The 24699-nt window shown below is 32.1% G+C and overlaps 1 protein-coding gene across 2 annotated transcripts in view; it reads right to left on the bottom strand.

Moving 5' to 3' along the window:
• LOC111716519 (uncharacterized) overlaps positions 1-24699 on the bottom strand; it is a 36528-nt gene that overhangs the window by 652 nt on the left and 11177 nt on the right. For both annotated transcript variants that reach the window (XM_023492000.1, XM_023492001.1), the window contains exons 10-22: positions 18291-18432; positions 13031-13108; positions 12525-12574; positions 12046-12127; positions 9230-9284; positions 8469-8528; positions 7162-7256; positions 6572-6637; positions 4525-4585; positions 3641-3711; positions 2186-2257; positions 1453-1497; positions 1340-1389 (exon numbers count right to left, since the gene is read on the bottom strand). In XM_023492000.1, the coding sequence (XP_023347768.1) occupies positions 1340-1389; positions 1453-1497; positions 2186-2257; positions 3641-3711; positions 4525-4585; positions 6572-6637; positions 7162-7256; positions 8469-8528; positions 9230-9284; positions 12046-12127; positions 12525-12574; positions 13031-13108; positions 18291-18432 (927 nt within the window). The remainder of the gene's footprint in view (positions 1-1339; positions 1390-1452; positions 1498-2185; positions 2258-3640; positions 3712-4524; positions 4586-6571; positions 6638-7161; positions 7257-8468; positions 8529-9229; positions 9285-12045; positions 12128-12524; positions 12575-13030; positions 13109-18290; positions 18433-24699) is intronic.

Here is a 24699-nt window from a genome sequence, read left to right as displayed (position 1 = left end):
ATGTTTGATAGCCCACCCACTATCTCTCCTCTACCCTACACCCCTACCCTCCATCCCTCCTCTACCCTACCCTCCACCACTCCTCTACCCTACACCCCCGCCCACTATCTCTCCTCTACCCTACACCCCTACCCTCCATCCCTCCTCTACCCTACCCTCCACCACTCCTCTACCACCCACCCTCTACCTCTCCTCTACCCTACCCTCCACCTCTGCACTACCCCTCATAAACCAGGAAATCTTCTATAATGTTGAATCATGGTAATCTATAGTTTATGGAACCATGTAAACCAACAAAGTACAGAGTACAGACTGTCCTATACAATGCATGTAGTTTGTAGTTCTGCCCTATTCCCGGTAGAACCAGTCACTCACAACCACCAGCTACGGAACGTTGAACTATTTCCTGTCAACTATGCTAGAACGGAGAAATACAGAAAATCTGCTATTCCTTATATGCAGAGAAAATTAAACTCCCTATGATAAAACTTTATCTTAATCTGTGATAAAACCCATGATATATTCAATTATATTCTTATGAGAATGTTAATCATATTATAATATGTATTATGGTCTTGATTTATCTCTAATAGATCTTACTTAATTACTTACTTACTTAGTTTGGGAAATCCTGTAATATTAAAAATTTCCGTAAAACTACACTTTGTATTTTTTTTATTATTTATCCCCTAATACATATATAGTACATGCATGAAATGTTGCAATTGCAAAGAATGCAACATTTTCTTTTCAGATAATACTGGTCATAAATTACAGAAATACCAATATAAAAGCAGATTCTTAGCCTCACAGCCTAAATAGCTATTTAAGAACCAAATCGGAAAAATGACCTGGAACCAAAACTAATTAATATGCAAGCACCTGGGTGGTTTCAAGGGGGTGCAGCAGTCCATTACACCCCCCCCCATGAGTAAAATTAGGGAGGTCATAAATACTCTAATTGTCAAGGTTATAATGCAAGGAAAGTTATTTCAGGTGTGCGCATCGTTTTTACTGCAATGTACTATCTCTGGGCGGTAATGTAAACACAAGACGGATGTCGAAGCATGACATGGGATCCATCTTTCACATAAAAAAAATCAATGAAATATTCTGGTTATAGGAAACTATTACGTGAATTATCAAAATTATCAAAATGTAATGCTTTTAACCTCCTCGGATACTAGATGAACACTGATGCATCAATTCTTGTTTACAAATTCCGCCCAGAAAGAACTGGTTTCAATATGTATGCGACCGCAATTAACTTTCCTTGCATTATAACATTGCTTTTTGTATCGTTTATGAAGGAAACTAAATTCTTGCTTTGTAAATTCACCTTTTCATCGAAGTTTTTGTTCCTCTATTACAGTCAAATCCTTTGAACCCCTAAAAAATATATATTTTTTAATTTCTTCTTTGAAAAAAAAACAAAGAATTAAAAAGTTTAACCTTTGATTTCCCGTTGATTACAGCAGCTACATTGTTGGTCAAATCCTGAAAAGATATTTCATATTATTAGATATTAATTTATTATTAATTTTTCCTTTCATCTACAATCTACAGTCAACAGATTTAACTGTCCGTAAAAATATCTACCTCTAAACTGTATGCAACAGTATCTACCTCTAAACTGTATGCAACAGTATCTACCTCTAAACTGTATGCAACAGTATCTACCTCTAAACTGTATGCAACAGAATCTACCTCTAAACTGTATGCAACAGTATCTATCTCTAAACTAACTGTAACAATATCTACCTCTAAACTGTATGCAACAGTATCTACCTCTAAACTAACTGTAACAATATCTATCTCTAAACTAACGGTTACACTATCTACCTCTAAACTAACTGTAACAGTATCTACCTCTAAACTAACTGTAACAATATCTACCTCTAAATTAACTGTAACAATATCTATCTCTAAACTAACTGTAACAATATCTATCTCTAAACTAAGTGTAACAATATCTATCTCTAAACTAACTGTAACAATATCTACCTCTAAACTAACTGTAACAATATCTATCTCTAAACTAACTGTAACAATATCTATCTCTAAACTAACTGTAACAATATCTTCCTCTAAACTAACTTTAACATATCTACATATCTGTAACAATATCTACCTCTTAACTAACTGTAGCAATATCTACCTGTAAACCAACTGTAACAATATTTACCTCTAAACTGTCTGTAACAATATCTCTTGTAACACTATGTGCAGCAGTATAGGAACAAGGACAGGAGCAGACCTAGAAAATGTTACGAAATGAAAAATGTTTTTATAATCATAATTTAATCCTGAGTAAATACTGCACATAACTATTTACATAATGTATCTTATCTATTTATATGTATTGATAAAGAGTGAGTTAAAAAAAGGGTTTAAGTGTTTTTTTGGGCGTAAATAAGATTTTTGGTATTTTTGAAATGTTTATTTTTTGTTATTAGCTGGGCAAGGATATAAAAAAAATCCGGGAAACTTTTTCTTCTCCTTGAAATTAAAACAGTTTGAAGAAAATTTGTAAATGTATATTTTCTATCCAATGAAATTTACTAAATTTAACCTCATGGGGGAAAAATCGCAAAATTGTATTAGACAAGTTTGCAATTTGCAAACTGCTATCAATAACCAGGAATAAGAAGTAAAACGGTAAAATTACTCCAAAAGAATGGAGTACACTTTAAGCAATGTGCAACTGTTAACTGTTATATTTAAATGATAAACTTAACAATCGTTCAGTTCAGATCCAGTTCATTCAAATTTAGGATTTTTTATATAAGTATATATCTCTTTGAACATACCTATATAAACTACTTTTTACATTTACTAAGGATCTAACTGCGTTAATCCTTAAATGCGCAAAACTGTTAATGCGACTAGACTAGCTACGTATTGTGATTAGCTTAATATGATGATATATATCTGCGTAATATTGTGAATATGTATTGGAACTTTAGATGCAACCTATAGATATTTCTAAATAGATCAGTTAATATAGAAACTCCGCTTTGATTACAGTGTAGAGAAATTGTGTCCTCATTGAAACATACGGGCTGAGATCATACCTTGGTATTTGGTATAGATTGATTAAGAGCTTGTTTGATAGCTACGCTTGTGTCCCTGTGTGACACTGACAGCATGTTTGATAGCTACCTTTGTGTCCCTCTGTGGCATTGAGAGCTCGATTAATAGCAAGGTCTGTATTGACACTGATAGCTAATGAGATCGCGCCCAGTGGTAGTTTACGAAATTGTAGCAGTATGGATCTGGTCCTGGTTGACTTAGATAGCAGACAGGTTGTACCTGGACTGATACAGTTTGGGTTCAAGTTTTAAGAGTATAGCATTTACTACAGCTAATCACAAAATGGTGTATATAATGATATGGATCGTCTGATTGTACCAACATTTGTACTTTTATAAAGGCATTGAGTCTTTGTCACAAACACAAATTTTCTAATTCCTATATCTTTGCAACCTCATGGTTAAAACCTTTGATATTTAAAACTCAGATTTTGTGATCTAACATAGTTCATAGTTTGAAATTTCTAAGGTCTGCGACATTGGAATGTAAAGAAATAGGAATTATAAAATCAGAGTTTGTGGCAAAGAGTCCTTTGTAAATAAGTGACCTGGCTTAGCTTGGCCAGGTTAGCGGTCAGTTTCAGGTCTAATGGTATCTGGGATTTGTCCAACCGTAAATCTAAAATGAAAATATATTTTGATGGTTAATTATGAGTAAAATTTCCTTATTTAATAACTAGCTTGGAAACCTGGCGATTCCCAGGTTACTCTTAGTTATTTTCGCCGATTACCCACACTTTGTCATAAATAATTATTTAACCTATTGTTTGCCTTAAAAAATCAACATAGAATCTTTAAACCAAGCTAAAAACATTACCGTGTTAAAAAATATAATTTAACAACATTAGCTTATATCTAAATAAGGATTTAATCTTAAAATCTAATTTATCCACGAAATATTTCTTTATTTGTATATCCCTTTTCCACGTACTGCACCTAATAATAACAATGATCAGTGTAGTTGATTAAGCAAAATACACACGTCAGAATCTAGCAAAAATCCTATGAAACTGTAATTTAATTTTTTTTTTAAATTTCTTTAATTCGCAATTTTTAATTGCTTTAAATTACTTTGATTGCAAAAGAAAATAAAAAGTTTTCAAAAAAACGCTCGATTTTGCGCTTTTACAAATCACAACAAGACATAAAATGCTAAAATGCATAAAGCTTAAACTATTAATATTTGAATAATAAACTATTAAAAAATAACTTAATTTATAACATCATATTATTAGCAATACTTAAAAAATCAGTAATTAATATCATAAAATTAAAAATAAAATTGACCGAAAACGAGCAACAACAAGAAAATGAAGATTTAGAACAAGAGAAATGTCAAAATATTTGCAGCTGATATATTCTGCTTTATAGAATTTCGTTTAAACTAATATTTTAAAAAAAATATGTTAAGAATAATTAAAACATAACTAACCTAAACTAGTTTCCTCCTGAGTCAAGGGTTCTTTGGATGAAAGCTTGTTTTTAGGACACACCTGAACAAACTAGTTTTAAGGATACACCTGAACAAACAAGTTTTTAGGTCACACCTGAACAAACCAGTTTTTAGGACACACCTGAACAAAACAGTTTTTAGGACACACCTGAACAAAACAGTTTTTAGGACACACCTGAACAAAACAGTTTTTAGGACACACCTGAACAAAACAGTTTTTAGGACACACCTGAACAGTTTTTAGGACACACCTGAACAAAACAGTTTTTAGGACACACCTGAACAAAACAGTTTTTAGGACACACCTGAACAAACTAGTTTTTAGGACACACCTGAACAAACTAGTTTTTAGGACACACCTGAACAAAACAGTTTTTAGGCCACACCTGAACAAACTAGGTTTTAGGACACACCTGAACAAACTAGGTTTTGGACACACCTGAACAAACTAGTTTTTAAGACACACCTGAACAAACTAGTTTTTAGGACACACCTGAACAAACTAGTTTTTAGGACACACCTGAAAAAACTAGGTTTTAGGACACACCTGAACAAATTAGTTTTTAGGACACACCTGAACAAACTAGTTTTAGGACACACCTGAAGAAAGCAGATTTTTAAAACTAAATTGAAGTTTTACAAATACCAAAATAGAAACAAATTAATGATCGGTAGAATAGAATAATCACAAAAAGCAAGTGATCATTTCAAAATTTGTTGAAAAAGTAGCAGAACTAATCTAATTAGCTTTTCTCATTAAAGGGAGTGTTCGCGAAAAATGAAAGGGGGTATAGGCTTAATGCGATAAAAAAGCGCTTTTGATCGCTAATAATCTTACTTCTATCTGTTGCGTCTATAAGGAGAAAATTGTTAAAAACGACTAATACCGAAGAACTTAGCGCCCATACAAATTGAGAACATTGCAACATACTACTTAGACCGTAAAAAATCAATTTAATTTCAAACAAATCATTCAGATATTACAACCTATAGTCATCGATTATCTTTCGCCACATTTGTATATATTTTATATTTTCTAATATTTTTTAATTAATTTGTTTTGAATTTGATTATTTCTCTTGCGGCTTGCGCAACTATCTAAGAATTCCGCAGACCACTCACATTTTTTCTAAAACGTCTTCTAAAAAAATTAAATATTATAAAATATAAACTATATACAAATGTGGCGAAAGATAATCGATGACTATAGGTTGCACTATATCTGAATGATTTGTTTGAAATTAAATGGTCTTTTTACGGTCTAAGTCGTATGATGCAATTTTCTGAATTTGTATGGGCGCTAAGTTATTCGGTATGAGACGTCTTTAACCAGTTTCTCCTTATAGACGCAACAGATAGAAGTAAGACTAGCAGCGATCAAACGCGCTTTTTTATCGCATTAAGCCTATACCCCCTTTCATTTTTCGCGAGCACTCCCTTTAATGGATATAAAGTAATGTTTGTCCTATTTTAATTTGTGTCAAAAACTGTAAAATTGGATTTTTTACTTTCTCCAGCATATTTTTTGCCTTAATACTGTCATTATTAAAGTTAGAGGTCTAGTTGTTTTTTAATGGGCTGGCCTCGACAAATTTAGCCATGACAATAGACTCCTTAACTTTGCCCTTGGCTAGATGTAGATTATTAAGTTTTAATAAAAATAGTATTCATATAGATTTTTAACGAAAAAGCTACACATCAAATATGAAGTCCCAGGGCCCTTCAACCTTTAGCTGGCTATAGTTTTGTTTGTTTACTATCATAGGAAAAAATTCAAAGAACCTCTACAGCTTGGAAAAATCTAGTTGAACTACTCTGAGATAAATTTAGTCGAACTACTCAGAAATAAATCTGGTTGAACTAGTCGGAGATAAATCTAGTTGAACTACTCGGAGATGAATCTAGTTGAACTACTCGGAAATTAATATAGTTGAAGTACTCGGAGATAAATCTTGTTGAACTACTCAGAGGCAACTGTAGTTGAACTACATCTTGTATACATTAATTAATTAAAATCTTTAATTACCTTTTGTACGATATATAAAGCTGGCTTGACTAGACAGGCCCACATAACCCCGTAGTCTATTCTCTTCTAAAAAAGAAATACTGAGAAAACATAGGGTGGGGGGGGGGGGTGTTATGAAAATTATAAAGAAAAATTTGTTATATTAATGAGACTATTTTCATTTCCAATTTATTTCCACAAAAGAAATTGAGGTTCTAAGCTTTTCACATCATAAAATCACGAAATTGGTATATATATACTTTGCTTGTCTCGGTTGGTGTTTGTTTGTTTGTGACCAATAAACGTCAAAAGAAGTAAACCGATCAGGCCCACATTTTTAATGGGTTCTCATATAACCAAAGGAAAGGTCTTTGGATGCTTAGAATTTTTAAATTTTCATTAAATCTAGGAAATCCATGAAAAAACTGAAAATTCACAAAAGAAATTTACTTTTGTTTTATCGAAAAAAAAAAGCTAAAAGATTAAGCAAAAAATAAAAGTTAAAATAGAAGATGAGCGCGAAGCGCCCTTATAGCCTAGTCGAACGAATTTCACAGATTTCCCTCTTATAATTAATGAAATTAAGAAAAAAGTATAAAAAGTAGTCCAACCTTATATTCTAAAACTAAAGTCTCAAACTCTATTTCGTATCCATGCATTCCAAAGCTTTTCATCGCCTCTAAATGTGCAGTGTGATATGCCTGAAAAATGCATTTCTGAAAATCTTATTGTCAGTATCATATTGTAATTACAGAGTTATGACCAATAAAAAACGATAGAAATCGTCTTCGTTAAATCTTTCAATTACAGACATAGACAAAGCTAAAGAGGTTTTGTTTTGTAACGGTCACGCTTGACCAGACAAAATGAGAAGGTGAAATCTATATCCTTGAGCAACCTGACAAGAACAAGTAATTGTTACCTTCAAGTTTCAATTATTTGGACTTTAGCACACGTATGAAAGGAGTATAATGGTTTAATAATGGTATTTACTATATTTCATAATGTAATGAACAAAAATAGGACTGAAGCTTTCAGGTATATTGTTCTAAACGTTTAACCCTATTCCTGCTGCAGGGGTACTTGACCCCTCCTCTAAATCCCATGTTTTATGTCCAAATATGACAAATTATACATCATTGGAAAGCTCTTATGCTCTACTTTTAGAATCTGCAAAAAATTAGCAAAAATTGTTTTTTTGTGCAAAATCCAGTTCTATAGTAAACATGTTCGCCAAAAAAAATTCCAAAAAATGATAAAATATACATTTTTGAAAAGCCTTTGACCATTTAAAATATGCAAAAAAAAACTAATGCAAAATCTTAAATAATCTGATGTGTAATAAAGAAAAACTAAAAATGTGCAAATTTCTTTGACGGATTGTATCTTATTTTGTTGGATAAGAATTGAAATTTTGAAATACTATTTAAGAGAGTCAGTAAATCGCAATTTTTTTTTAATTTAGTGAAATCCCCGAAAATTTTAATTAGATTTCTGGTTTAAATTTATGTGGCGGATAGAAGGTGGTGAATAGAATTTAAATACTAGATTATATTCTGTACAGGTTTATATACACTATAGTGTATTCACAAGTAAAGGCAGACAGGCTGAAAGCATTAATTTGCAAATACAATTTCAAGTATTTGCAAAAGCAATATACAGTTTTTTTGAATAATAACTTATTTTAACAAACTTTATAGTTTTATATTCTATAACAGTGTCAGGGTTCTTTTTCTAGTGCTATTTTAAATATTATCATATCACATACTTTTATTTTCGTTATTTTTATCGTTATTAGATTTATTATTATTATCATTATTTCTATTATTATCATTATCATTATTATTATTATTATTATTATTACTATTATTATTATGATTATTATTATTATTATTATTATTATTATTATTATTCTGAAGAAGAGCAACATAATTGCTTGATATGAGAGTAGGATCTACACTACTGTACAGGAAGTACCCTAAGCATAAATCTAATATTATAAAAAGTAATCTAAATCGTATTTCTGAGGCCAAAACCTGAACTTCCTGAGTGGTATTTCTGTATATATATGTAAACTTGAGGAAGAAATATAACATTTAATGTTCTTATAAACAGAAGTTTAAATGTCCAGTTTTAAGACAATAGGGGCAAATTTCTTCCATCAGATTAAAACTCCTTCTGTCTAATAACTGGACTTTCTTTTTCTTTTAGAAGAATATTTAGCGGTGTACTTTCCTCAGAATATGTGTAAAGTCAATAATTAAATAAATGTTTTTTTTGAATTAAATTGATTGTTTTACGATCCAAGTCGAGTGTTGCAACTTTCTGAATTTTTATGGACGCTATAGTTCTTCGGTAAGAGTCGTTTTTAACAATTTTCTCCTTATAGACGCAACAGATAGAAGTAAAATTAGTAGCGATCACTATCGATAATTTTTCGCCGTAAGTCTATATCCCCTTTCATCTTTCTCGAACACTCGAATTAAAAATCGTGAAGTATCGTTTACCTTTTTAGATCAGACAGAACAATTACGATCAAAACTTTCAACCGAAAGACTTTTATTTTCACTGAAAGATTTTTTTTTAAATTGCTTAAAAAGACGATAGTTTTTTTTTACTAAACGAACGATTTAAATGAACGATCTTACTTATGACAAGCTAGTGCTGCGTAAATATTACCTATATCCACAACAGGGCTACTAACTGAAACAGTACTTAAATCCGTCAGTTTTGCCTGAAAAAAAACTTATTAAACTTTTCGACTTTAATATTAATTGTGTTATACTGATATCAACATTTTTACAATTGAACCTATAAAACTGTGGAATAGGAAGATTTTAAACAGTCCAAAGGTACATGTTGACGCAATAGTATTATTGTTATTATTATTAAAACTGTGGAATATAATTGATAATTAATAATCACTTTCTAGACCTGCCAGAAAACAAAAATTTTCTTTAGCGTAAAGGGATTTCAAGAGACACAAGTTACACATGAGTTGTTTTTCATTCACATTGTACGCCATATGCACCGAGTTTGACTGGAATTCAAGCGGTATTCAATAGATTTACACACAGAGATCTCTGTAATCGATGAACAGTCAAAGGTTTAAATGGTACCATTGTGAATCGGGTATTGTGCTCTTAGCATGGAGGGTTACGCTTAAAGGATACAAAGAAAGGATAAATTTGACTTTATTTCTGACATGTAGCCTGTAGGACCTAGAGAGATAGATATTTCTAGGTTGAAGGTTTAAATCTATGGTTAAGATTTATGATACTATTAGTAGGGTATAATCTAAACTAAAGGGTTAATACCACACCAGGATTATCCATTACCTGAACCAGGAAACAGACATTAAACCACAGATACCATTATAAATATCATAATAGAAAACAGGGATGAGAAAAATATTATTTATTATTAAAGGGTTTACGAAATCCTTCAAAAGTGAGATAATTTCAATTAATTCCGAAGATTAAAGGTCTTCATAACATTTTCCAGCAAAACATTTGAAACAATTTTTATTCTTTTATTGTATTTTTTTCTTTATCGTTCTTTGTCCTGGTATAAAATATCTAGGATACACTGCAATCCATTGTTTGAAAACCAACAGTGAAATATGAAATCCTATTGAAGACAGATTTACAATGTGAAAAATTTTATTGTTTGAAATCTTTTCATAGATTTTGAAAGCTCGAGGTCGTAGAAATGAAATTTTGTTGACACGTAGTTTTATATAAAATTATAGATTTAGAAATATAATGCTCATAACTGTACGCATTGAACCACCTTAACAAGGTTGTTGGGGTGTTTACTGCGTACAATACAATTTGTTTTGGGTATCTTGCTACTTTGTAATTTTACTTTTATATTTAGAGCATTGGCAATAATACCTTGGATTTTTAAGGATTTTTTCATAAAGACTAAAAGCTTTGCCTTAAAATTAAGCTTTTTTCGTAAAAGTCAAACCACTGTACTTTGTTGTTTTATACTATATAAAATTAGACAATTTCTTTGGTTCTACCAAGTTCCCCAATCAAATGTTTGGCCAATCATTTAAGGGGTTTATGAGTTATGATCGGACAAAGATTACAACTTTATATATAAATATCTTAGGGAAAATAAAGAGTTTACTAGTAGTAGCCCTTCTGATAGTTAATATCCGTTGATTTTGTGTCGCTGGTCGAAGAGAAGCTTGCGGAATTTTTGTTAATATTTTTGCGGATTTCTGAATTTTCTTCTAACCGATTTATATATTAAACTCGAAGTATAATTTTATATTAGAAAATATTGATCTGATAAACCAGATCCTAAATTATTTATATTTCAGTGATGAAGTGAGTACGCAAATATAGGGTGACATACATACATACAACACTACATACATTGCAGTTTTATTTTATAATATTTTATATTCAATATCTGCCTTTTTTCATCAACATTTTTAAACTCAAATAAACATTCACATTCGGACTTGAGAAAGGCCTTTGACCACTAGACTTCAAATATTTCATTTACAAATTTTCACTTCTCAATAATTTAACCCATTTTTAGCTGAGATTATAAAAGGAAATTATAAACCACGTCTTGTGGGCCTAAAATTAGCAAACTATTTGTTTTGGCAACATCTTGAACCATTCTTAATTTTGTTCCCAATTAAGTGTTTTACCCAAACAATCTTAAATAAACAAGACTCAAAGTTTTTTTTCACAAATATTTAATTTTGACTTTTTTCAAATTTTTTTTTTTGAACTCCAAGGGCAAAGCCATGCACTTCAGCAAGTTAATAATAATACAGTAATGATAAATAAGATACTACAACAATTAATAATAATACAATAACAATTAATAATAATACAATAACAATTGATATGCTACAATAATCTAAATATTTACTTTGCTTTTCTGCTGGATTGTTTGTTTATTTTAATTCAATAAACGTCAAAACGGCTAAACCGATCGGACCCAAATAAGAATGCAAAATAAACATTAAATTATTATGATAGGACCAAACCTAAGATTTTCAGGCTCCTGTGGGATATAATAGTTTTTAGATTGGTTGCGTATTTGCTGAATATGATCTGTTAAAACTACTACTTTTATACAAAATTGCATATATATGAATTTTCATATAATTTAAACACAGTTTTATATCAACTTCTCGAGACAGGAGCATCAACGCCTGAGATTCTCAGGTTTCATCCTACACCCCATTTCATTTTTCCTTTATAGTCCCTTTAACCTATGACCTAGCATAACATGGCAAACTCTAGGTGTCTGACCTATTATATGTTCTATTTGACCTATGACCTAACCTAACATGGCCTACTCGAGGTTTCTGCCCTATTAAGACCTTTTTGACCTCTGGCCAAGCCTGGCATGACCAACTCTAGGTGTCTGACCTATTGTGACCTATTTTAACTCTAACATTACCTAGCATGGCCTACTCTTCTGACCTATTATGACATATTTGACCTCTGACCTAACCTGACCTGATTTGGCCTTCCAGAATACTCGTCGTAAGAGAAGTGAAGGTTGGATAAATCAGCACAGCCATGAATTAAAACAGTCATCCTGTACAGTGGACAAACAATGTCAGTATTAGAAAGTTAGCTACAAGGTGTCCCACAAAAAATAACAGTTGGTTAATCGTTTTGAATGTCTTCTTCCCTATACTAGATAAGATATTAAAGACTTTTCGCAATTTAATTCGTTAAACAAATGTTTACATTTTACTTTGAAATCAATTTTTCTATATTTTATTATTATTTTATCATACTCTTTAGTATCAAAATATATACTGAACAAGACTTTTAAAACTATTTATCAACTGTGATGTTTTGTTAGACACGGTGTAGATTCAAGAAAACCTTCATCTAAAAGAGACTATTTCAAAGAAAAGGTTAAAACTTCATTTAAAATCAAGAATCAATTTTAGAAAAAAATACAAAAATTAGTCAAAAATTTGTACCTTTCGTTTTCCGGTGGCACTCTCAACTCTACCAGTTTCCAAAACAATTCCTTAGAAAAATAAATTTGATTAATTTCTTTTTTTTGTCAAGTTTTGATCTAAACATATTTTTACAATAATAATTTTTTTATATATATTTTCTTTTGACTTTTTTTTAAAGTTTTAATTCTGTTAAATGGACTGTGATCGTGATTTCAAGTGACCTTCCGATTTACAACAGCTTTACCTGATTAAGTATAAATTAGATTTTATTGTTTTATTTTCATTTGCGATATTTTTTGTGAAAGTGATTTGTGCATTTCTTGCTTATAAGAAGCAATGAAGAATCTCAAATTCATAAACACACTTTTTGAGTCAGAAAAACGAAGTCATCTTCCAAATGTTTAATCAGTATAAGGTTTCAAGGGTATGGTTGTAAATCTTTGCATGGACGGACACATCAAATTACGGTTACAGTCCCTTTAAATAAATATTTTTTGACATTTTATAATAAGTTCATTTTTTACCTGTATAGCACTTTCAACTTTCTCCTCTGTTTCTACTGATATTGTACTATCAGGTCGTGTACTCATGTACTCATAGATCTAAACAGTTGTACTGATCTCGTGTACTCATATACTCATAGATCTAAACAGTTGTACTGAACTCGTGTACTCATGTACTCATATGTCTTAACAGTTTTACTGTTTGTATACTCATGTACCCATATATCTTAAAAGTTTTACTGATCTTGTAGTCATGTACTCAGATATCTTAACAACTTTACTGATGGTGTACTCATAGATCCGAATAGTTTTACTGATCGTGTACTCATGTTGTTACGCGAGCCATGCTGCGTGTATAAAGTCTGCTTGTCACCCCTGTGTATTTCTGAGTTCTCCCTGAGGATCTGTACGGAATGTATTGTGAAAGAACTAGTTTAGGAACTGTTTACAGACTGACTACGCAGGCGCAAGATTTCTCGCGGAGTAGTAAATAATTTATATCAGTATATGTTTATTCGTTTTGCAAGTTTTAGCCGTGTCTAGAATTCTGGGATCACTGTGGTAACTATTTTTATATATACTTATGCTTATCGTTTTGATTATAGTATGATTGATATTTATATATGTGTTTGTTGGTTCCTAGCCACAGTTTTTTAATTCCTGAGTGAATTATTTGTTGTATTTGTATGATTTATCACTCAAAGCTTTTTCTGTGGGTTTATTAAACTTATTTAGATTGAAGGCTCAGAGAAATAAACGTTCGGAACCTTACTATCATCCTTTTATTATGAAGAGCGTTGAGAGAAGGGAGTCTTACGATCCGGTCCTGAGAAATACCACACGGTATATATATTAGGTCTTTAGGGAAATCGCTAAGTAGCGAAACACATGTACTCATATATGAAAAGTTGTACTAATCGTGTTCTCATGTCATCACAGATATAATCAGTTGTACTGATCTCGTACTCATGCACTCTTAGATCTCAACAGTTTTACAGATAGTGTACTCATGTACTCATATATGAAAAGTCGTACTAATCGTGTACTCATGTACTCGTAGATCTTAACAGTTGTACTGATCGTGTCCTTATATACTTAGATTCGAAAACACAGCTTTGATTTTTCACTCTTTTAAGTTTCCAGTCCTTGTTGATCAAGTATTATGTATCCTGCAGTATCAAAACATTGGGACAAATACCGCACACAAACACAGAATACAAGAGAATAGACACAAAACAAGGTTAGAATACAAATATATATAAACTACAGGTCAAAAACTTTTTTATTGCAATTTTCAAATTTTCATATCCCTATTTCTTAGCAACCTGATGGTGTACAAATTAAACCTTCGATATTTCATATTTAGATTATTTCAAGAATGTAAGGCAAGGAAATTTTATTGCGGTTGTGTATACTCTGCGTACATATTAAAATCAGTTCTCTTTGGGCGGAATTTGTAAACAAGAGTAGATGCATCAGTGTTCGTTTTGTATCCGAGGAGGTTTAAAGCATTAAATTTTGATAATTTTGATAATTCACATAATAGTTTCCTATTACCAGAATATTTCATTGATTTTTTTATGTGAAAGATGGATCCCATGTCAGGCTGTAACATCCGTCTTGTGTTTACATTACCGCCCAGAGACAGTACACTGCAGTACAAAAGATGCAAACACTTCTGAAATAACTTTCCTTGCATTACATCCTTGTAAGCTACTATCTATTTATTAGGGTTTGTCTGTGGTCTCATATCACACAATACAACGATAAATTTAAGGCTTCAAAGCATAATGAAGAAAACATCTACAAAGGATGTAATGTGACTCTAAAATTATAACAGGTGTTAAAAGTCAGGGTTTATATAACATTGTGCACGCTCTCAACTTCTCAAGCAAAATCTGATAACATTTGAAAATTACTTCCTTTGCTCTAAACAAGCTTGAAATTGATATAAAATGTACTTGTCTAGGGATACAAATGTAAAATTAAAGCGTTTGGAGTTAGGACACTTCAAATTCGACCCTTTCTTGAAAATAGCATCATGATGCAAACTAGCATAGCTGTCTGGTTCCTGTGCAATCTAATACACGAAGCGCACAATGGTAAAAAGCACGAAAGATAAGAAGAAAACGCAATTAACATATTTTAGTTTATGTCTAACAATAATTAGTCATTAAAATTTCCGGGAACTAATGTTAAAGGTCATGTCAATTCAACAATACTAACCTATTATCATTAAATCCACATTTTTACCCTTGCAAATTGTCCAATATAAGAAAATTAAACAAAGTCCATTATCCCCCCCCCCGCTTCCCTATGTTGATAGTATTAATCTAGAACCTTCTATTCAGCTGTCAGCTGATTTGCAAATGGCGAACAATGGTTCAAGTTTGCCAACGGGGAAAGAATGTAAAAGTATAATTCTGCTCCAATATCTGATTCTGCAGTTTTGTATGAGAGAAGAGGTAGCAGATACTATCTCAAACAAATAAATATTATTGTCAATATAAATAGTATCTGATAAATCTTAGACAGTAAGGTTTAAACAGAAAAGATCATGTTAGAGTTGAACAAAAGAAATCTGGCATTTCTTTGCTCTACACCGCAAACTAAAGATGTTTAAAAGTATATGCGATATTACGTGTACCCCTTTGTGACCTCTTAGCTCCTCTAGGTTTGATTTTACGCACAAGTGTTGGAAAATCAAACGAACTAGATAAATCGATCGTTTTTTACCGAACAAACGAATTTTCCAAAAGGTTTTTTTTAAAGGAACGATTCTTTAACAAAATTTTATAAAAAACGATAGATTTTTTACTAAAGAAACAATTTGTTCGATAAAAATTTTGAAAAAATTATCGTTTTTTTTACTGAACGATCTTTTAATGCGAAAACAACCGAAATAGTTGGAAAATAAAGGATAATTTTGAAAACGAACGAAATAATTTTTTTTAACGATTGAAAAATAAAGAATCAATTGGGTCGTTCACAAACGATGAACAACTGAAATGAAAAAAGTCGAATGTACCAAATCTCTATGTAAGTAGCAGTACAAAACCATGATTAATATTCATTATTAATTCTTTTAAATTCTAAATCAAGTTCGAACATGAAAATAAATTAAAAATAAAAGATAAAAACTGGTTTTGGACATTTTTTAAAACATTTTTCGAAATAAAAATTCCGCATTTTATTTAACCGGAAGTGCAATATTACTCAAGAGAACATTTTATACAGGGTGTCCCAAAAAACATGGGAATTCAGTGACGAATTCGATATCGTCTTTGTTATGAATTAGCATAGTAATACCTATTTCAAGAGCCATAATATTATTATGTCTGCTAGAGTTTATTTTATGAAAAGAATAAAAGACTGTAAAGATGTGTTTATAATGTCTCCGCAAGATGAACAGTGAGGACGGACAAGTTTACTCTGTTTGTATACTGCAATTTTCTTGTTTTACTAAGTACAACCGTATGCAGTCAAAACATAAACAAACAAAATGTGAACATAGCAGACGAAAGTCTTACAGATTACAGCTTTCTTAGTAGGTATCACTAAACTAAATCAAAAAATAAGTTAAAAAGACGATATCGAATTCGTCACTGAATTCCCATGTTTTTTGGGACACCCTGTACCTTAAAGACATCCCGGTTCTAACCAAATTGGAAAACAAACTCATAATGGAGATCATGCAGGAAGTCAAACAAGCAATAAATGTATCAAGAAGGGGTGAGCGACAAAGATTTGAGGATGTAAGGAGCAACGCACATCTTAGGAAAGCTATAATTCAAATTGTTAAGTTTAGAGAAGCAAATTCAAAGAACACGGAATTCAGCAGAAAGCTAATGTAAGCAAATGCCAGAAGAGCAGACTATAATAGAGAAGAAGAAAAAAAAAAATAAAGCTAGAAAGATGCCGCACAAAACCTCTGCTAAGAAAGCCAGACTGGTTAGTACGATCATTTTTGAAAACTATCCTTTTTGGGTTGAGTCTCTGACGCCAAAACAGGGAGAATGGGGAAGGGAAAGGGGAAAAGAAACAAAACAGAGTGGGGGGGAAGGGGGGTTAAGTGACAGGAGATGAGCAAGAAAACGTCAAAAAAGAAAAGAAAAATCAATTTATTGTTGGAATTTGTCTTCAGCTGAAATTTGTTTACCAAAAACTAAAAAATTAGAAAGGAAAATTGAAAGAATCGAATACGTTATTATGCAGTTTTGTTGAAACCGGGAGAAGCTGAAAAGCCTATCAGACTATACTTAACCCTATCTCTGTTGGGGTACTTGAAAACCAGGATATGCTGGGAGGGGGTCAATTTGACCCCCCCCCCTCTAAACCCCATGTTTGATGTCCAAATATGACAAATGATACATCATCTTGTGCTCTACTTTTAGAATCTGCAAAAGAATTTGCAAATTTGGAAAAATTAATTTTTTTATCGCAAAATCCAGTTATATAGTAAAAATGTTTGCAAAAAAAAATTTGTCCAAAAAATGAAAAATTATACATTTTTGAATAGCCCTTGATCATGCCATTTCAAATATGCAAAGATTTTTGCAAAATTTTAAATAACCTGATTTTTAATCAAGAAAAACTAAAAATGTGCAAATTTCCTTTGACAGGTTGTTTGCAAAAAATTTGCAATTTATTTCGCAAAACTTGTGCAATTCGTTTCCTTATGTCAAAGGCTTTCCAAAAAGCTAAATCTTATCAAAATTTGACAAGTGGAAGTGGGTCAAAACAAAGATTTAGTTTGTTACAGTGTGCCTGAGGACTCAGGCAGTTAGTATTAAAGCCCGGTTTTAGGCCTAAAGGGAGGGCTGTGGGTATGTACGTAAGAAAAGTCAGAAAATTTTAACAGCCTCAGACCAATACTTTTTGANCCCCCCCCAGCAGGAATAGGGTTAAGCCTGTAACCATCAATATAAATCCAATCCAACCCCAAATAGATTCTAGTACAATAGATGGCAACGTAGAATTTGTACACTCTCAGATCAGCTGTATTCTGTCGTCACAAGTGTAAATTCAGTTTCTGTGTCGGACAAAAATATTAATATGGTGACAATTTTAGAATAAAGTGCTTATCTTCCAGTAAAATAAGTGTGATTATAGGTGTTCTTTATTTTCTGTTTTTACACTTTTTTATTTAATCTTGGAAAACATATCAACTAATGTGAGAAAATTTCGTTTTCCTTGTTATATTTGACACTTGTGACGTCGTGTATAATTGATTCATTTCTCTGTTGCCACCTATTGTACTTGATAATCTATTTGATCTAACCTGTTCTTTAACTCGTTCCATTTTCTCCTGGTAGATGTCTCTGAAGCTTGCCCCCTCCACCGCAAAAGGCCAGAGTTCTATCAGCTGTTCCTCTGAGTCTCGTTGAATAATGGAAGAGTACGCGTGCATGTGGGCCAAACATCTATAAAAACACTGATGAAAAAAAAGTTTTATTTTTATTTTTTATTTCTAAATTCTCTTTATTATCTTAAAATGCGTTTTCGGTAGCAAGTATATACTCTGCAATTTAGAGAAACCACAATTGATAAAAACTAATCTTATAAAAAGATATCATGGATATCTCATTCAATCTTCGGGTGTGGCCTTCTTCCATTGCAATGGACAGTTCAATATCACGATATCTGTGTTGGTTTCTCCTAACAGTAAAGTGCAGACTAAGAGGCTTTCAGTGCGCTTAGCGCCCATCTTTTATTTCAAAATTGTGAATATTTTCTCTTTGTATACATTGTAAACAAAACACAAAATAGTTTGCGGATTTTATAAACAAACTTTGTGGATTTTTTAAATTTTATGAAAATTGAATTTTGTTGCAGGCTAATTTTTGAAAATTTCATCGTCCACCTTCCCTGGGGTCATTTGAGGTTCCACAACAAATTTGGGCCGGAACAGTTTAGCCGTTTTGACGTTTATTGGATACAAACAAACAACAGACAAGCAGACAGACAAGCTGATTAATCTGCTTATGTTTTGAAATTATATTTCGTTTATTTGAATTTATTTGATAATATAAATCTGTATTAAAAATGTACAGCTAGTTTTTAGCTAAAGTTTTCTTTATTCTTCCTCCGCGGAAAGGAATTGGGTCTTTGTCACAAGCTATGTTTTTCTAATCTCTATATCTTTGCAATTGCAACCCGGTGCCGTAGACCTATAGATATCTGAAACTATGAATTCTTTAAGATGAAAGATTTAAAGTTTGAAATATCAAAGTTTTACACCATCATCAGGTGGAAAAAATTATAGGTATTAGAAAATCAGAGTTTGTTACAAACACTCAATTCCTTTAATTTTTACTTTTAAATTCCATCATACTAAAAGTTAAGGGTTTTTTTTCTTGAAAAAACAAAATGTTCTTTTTTTCAGTTGTGCTAGTTTAACAAGTGTTTAATTCTGATAATTCCTAAATTGTTTTCCGGCTGAATAAATGCACAAGTTACTTTTGAAGCAAACCATGATTGAAAATATCAGACTTTTATATCGTTAACTAGAAATCACGCCTACAGAACCTTTAAAGCAATTGAAAACCGTTTTTGTATAATAAGAATATATATCCACGTAACTCTCCAATATCCACGTAACTCTCCAATAAAAATAGTTATTTTCAAAACACAAAAGTACGGCTCAATTTTAATTTTCTCAAACTCTATTATTCTTATCCTAAAATGTTTGCAATTTTACGTTGTACTTGTAGACCTTAGATATTTCAAACTATGAACTCTCTAGATCCAATGAAGTCAAGTTTGAAATATGAAAGGTTTACGCCATCAGATTTCAAAGATATCAGAAACAATATTTACAAATTTACAATATTGGCAACAAGAAATTTCTACCCAACAAGATTGAATTTTAGTGTGTGTGTCTATGTAAAGGTAGTGATAAGAAAAGCGTCTAAATTTATCAACAATATATTGACAGCATCGTGTTTACCCTGTCACATAAAAGTCTCTCAACAAAAGGTTGCATAATAGGTAAAATTTTGCCAGATTTCTAACCTTAGGAAAATTATTTAAATATTTTAAATTTTGAAATTTGTTTTTTTAAAAACATTTTTTTTTATATCATTCATGCTTGGTCGGAAAAATGAGTATAATTGTGAATTGAGCATGACCCTCTTTGAATGGAGGAACACTTGAAATGATGTTTACAGTCCCTTTAATACAGATTTTGTTAATGTTTAACCATATTAGAATATCTAGTGAATATTACAAAGCTTTATCATGCTTAAACACCTGACAGTTTCATCCTGAATGGAGGTTGACGGTTAATAATTGGAGTCCTCCCTTTATCCCAGGATACTATTAGAGTGTTGGCAAACTCTCGGAGAATGTTCACACTGTGCACAGGGATAGATAGAACACTGATACAGGGTTGAATAGGATACGGAGACAGAGTTGAATAGGACACGAGACAGGGTTGAATAGGATACGGAGACAGGGTTGAATAGGACACGGATACAGGGTTGAATAGGATACTGAGACAGGGTTGAATAGGACACGGAGACAGGGTTGAATAGAACATGAATACGGGGTTGAATAGGACACGGATACAGGGCTAGATAGAACACGGATACAGGGGTGAAAAAGGCACGGATACATTGTTAAATATGACACAGGGTTACATATAACACAGAGACAGGGTTGAATAAGACACGGATACAAGGTTAAATAAGATATAGAGTCAGGGTTAAATAGAACACAGAAACAGGATTGAATAAGACACGGATACAGGGTTAAAAAGGACACAGAGTCAGGGTTGAATAGGACACAGAGACAGGGTTTATTGGGACACAGAGGCAGGGTTGAATAAACACATAGACAGTGTTAATTGGGACACAGAGACAGGGTTAAATAGAACACAGAGACAGGGTTGAATGGGACACATAGACAGGGTTGAATAGAACACAGAAACAGGGTTAAATAGAACACTGAGACATGGTTGAATAGAACACGCATACAGGGTTGAATAGGAAACAGAGACAGGGTTAGAAAAAACACAGAGACAGGGTTGAATAGTACACGGATACAAGGTTACATAAAACACAGAGACAGGGTTGAATAGGACACGGATACAGGGTTAAATAGGACACAGAGACAGGTTTTTATGGGACTCACAGACAGAGGTAAATAAAACACAGAGAAAGGTTTAAATAGGATACATAGACTGTGTTAGGTATTTTCACAAAGGCATTTTCTCAAGGGCGACTTCCAAAATGACAATTTCCTGAGCGGCAACTTCTCAAATGTGTAATTTACCAAGGGTTAGGTTAGGCTTTGGCACTTTGAGGCGCTGCAGGCTGTAATTGGGGCTGGGCGCTACAGCTGGGATGGTCTAAAAGGCCGAGCGCTGCTACTATGACAGACTTGGGAAGTTTCCGCAGGAAAATTTGCACAATGGGAAAGTTGCCATTCGGGAAAATTCCCTTAGGAAGTTGTCCCTTTGGAAAATTCCGTTGGGAAAGTATCTAGCATCATAATAAACAGAGACAAGATTAAATGGGACACATGGCGAATTACATATTATCTTGAATGTTCATAAATTAATATTACTTTAATATTTTTAATAGATTTAAAAAGATTATTACTTCGTAATTAACATTGCAAGCCTCGTGGATGCCATGATCTTTGTCATAGACAAATTCTTTCCGAAAAAAATAATTTGCCATAATTAAGACCTTCAGTTGTAAAGCAAGGATATATAGGGCTGGCCAAAGTTCCTTTTACGAAACGGGGGTTTTCAAAAATAAACGGAAAGGGTTCGTTAACGAACGGCAAAACCAGCTAATTTTTAAATCATTACCAAAACGAATTAGCCGTTTCGGAAAAAATAACGGTTGAAACGAAAACGAAATGGATTTTTTTTAATACAAATTTGTATTTCGGCGCTTCGCGCCGAGGTGAACGCCAATAATAATGTAATAGACTGTTAATGGCTGGGCCATTAACGATTTCATTACCCGTTAACGAAGCAAAATTAGCTTATTTCCCAATTAATTTTTAGTTAATATTTCAAAAGATGAGTTTTTTTCGACACCATCCAATTTGAACCTTCCTCATTTATTTCATTTCTACTTAACTTTGTAGCATTTTCTTACCGTTTAAATGCATTCTTTTATTCTTTTACAAAGTTTTCTATGAGCATGGTAATCATGGTCTAACTTGATGATGTACATAAATTCATTATGTTGAATGCACATGATTCAACAAGTTAGGATTGGACCCAACTATAGCGCAAAGTTGTTTAATTAAACAAAGAGATTTTCAAACTAATTTCCTGGAGTGCAAAATGGAAATTTTCTCTCGGTTTCTAAGAATATAATTGGTAGAAACTTAATATAAGAACTGGTTTTTTTTGGTTGAAATTTTGAATATCAAAATCAAAATTTGTTTTTCAGGAAGATTATATAAAAAATAAAAACCTTGCAAAAATAAAATTCAAATCAGGAGTATTTTTTTTTCTTTTGTCAGAACAGGATTTTTTTGAGACCAATTTCATACTAGCAATCCGCTTGTTTCTTTTATGAAGTACAAAACAAAAGAAATGGTGACATGGAAAACACAAATTAAAAATAGGGCTTCCACGAAATGACCATATTTTTTGCGCAAAATTAACGGAAGTTTCGCGCAAATATTTGTTTTGCTTACTTTTGCGCATAAAGATCGAGCACATCGTGAATTTCAGTGTGCCATCATGCATCATGTTGCAAAATAGAGTCTTAGGCAAGTAATCAACTTTTAAGTAAATTTTTAATAAACCTTGAGTTGTTTAATACTCTTCTGAAACTGTCAATTTTGGTCTATTTGCAATAACATGTTTTGCATAAAAAGTAACGTTTTGCGCAAATTACGCAAAAACAATTGCACAAAAACGCGCAAAAGATGTGCAAAAGTTCGCAAAAAAAATTTGATCATTTCGTGGAAACCCCAGCACTGTACTCTCCGTGCTAGTGTATACACTCGCGCGGTTTCTTGTCATTTACTTGACATAACATGTAGTAATTGTGCTCTTTAGAAACATTAAAGGGACTGTAAGCGTAATAGCAAGTGACCTTCCATTTAAAAAAGGCATGTCTGAATCACAACAGTACCCTTTCAACCTTTGTCCGGACAATGATGAGGTATACACCCTCATTTGTATGGCTGAAGATTGAGTGAGGTTACAGTATATACTACACAATCCTTGATCAGACAAAGGTTTAAAGGTATCGTTGTAAATCGGACATGCAACAAATGGAAGGTCACTTGAAATTACGCTCACAGTTCCTTAAAAATAAAAATCATATAAATTAATTTTTCTGAAATTAACAGCACCACCTTCACCCGTGTCGGAATCTGTCTAGTTAAAATGTCAACTATTGACATTTTCTTCCAAATCAAAAGTTGTCAGATCATCATTTTGATGAAAAAAAGAAAAGGAAATTTAATTCATTTTGAAAATGCTTTAATTATATTGATCAATCACTTGAATCAAAATGTCTAAAGCTTTTTCTTTTAATTCGTATATCCTTGCAACCTGATAGCGTACCATTTTTAAAATTACAAACTATAAAATCTTTATGATCAAAAACACAAAAGTTTTAAATATCAGAGGTTTGTATTCATAGCCATCAGGTTAAAAAGTTATAGGAATTGAGAAAATTAAAGAATGTGAGGCAAGTATTTAGTTTCTTTCTTCTAAGAAAACAAAATACAACTCCAATCCAAAAAAAAACTTTATTCAATAAGAAACAAAAAAATAAATATTGTTGAGGCCTATACTGATGCAGTGAAACTAAAACAGAGGCGAGAAATAAATGCATTTTATTGTAGTTTTATATTTCAAGAAATTTAATGCATCCCCGTCCTAATTCAAACTAACCAGTCTTAACAGATGAAAGAAGGAAAGTTTTTAGATCAAATGAAAGGGACTGCAGACGATATTTCAGCCAACTTTCCATTACCAAAGTGGCATGGGCGATTTTCAACAATACCATTTACATCCAGAATATAGTCAAGTTATTGCATCAAGAAGTGCCGAAATTTGTTTTTGCTGCATAAATCTTAAAGTCAATTTTAAAGACAAAGGTGCCGATGTGAATTGGACATGACAACTTATAAATGCCTTTAATCGGGTTCAGTTAAACAAAAATTAATAATGGTTCATGCATGATAAGATAAGTTTGTTTAAAAGCTGTGTTACAGTTATTGATAGCACTGAACAAATGAGGGTTTTCAAATCTCTGTTTTAGTTTTGGACAAATAATGTTAATGCATTTTCATACCCTTTTATTCTAGGGCAGTTTAATATAAATTGCAGAAAAAAATGATGGGCCACTAAATGAATATTTTTTTTTTTTTGCACCAACTGGACTTTTTACCATCCTGTACTCTACCGGCCCGTTTGCAAAAAAAAAATATTGTATAACATACTATTCAAATATTATTTCTTAAAAGTCGAGAAATTTTAAAGTGTGAAAAATGAAAGACTGGGCCAAAAAGATATAGAGGATGCGCCAAAAAAAAAAATTGTACTCTGATGTTCTTTTTAAGCACAAATCTTGTCTTTGCATTTTTGTGACACTCGTTGAACCAGTGCAGAACTCTGATATTGAATGGGAAGATATTTGAAAGTTGAAGGTTCTAGAAGGTTGTAGAAGAATAGAAAACGATTTAAACTATTTATTCAAGTTCAC

The sequence above is a fragment of the Eurytemora carolleeae genome, unplaced genomic scaffold (genome assembly GCF_000591075.1).
Source record: "Eurytemora carolleeae unplaced genomic scaffold, Eaff_2.0 scaffold836, whole genome shotgun sequence".
Lineage (NCBI taxonomy): Eukaryota > Metazoa > Arthropoda > Copepoda > Calanoida > Temoridae > Eurytemora > Eurytemora carolleeae.
Note: the sequence above shows the minus strand (reverse complement) of the source record. Positions and strands in the feature narration are given on the sequence as shown.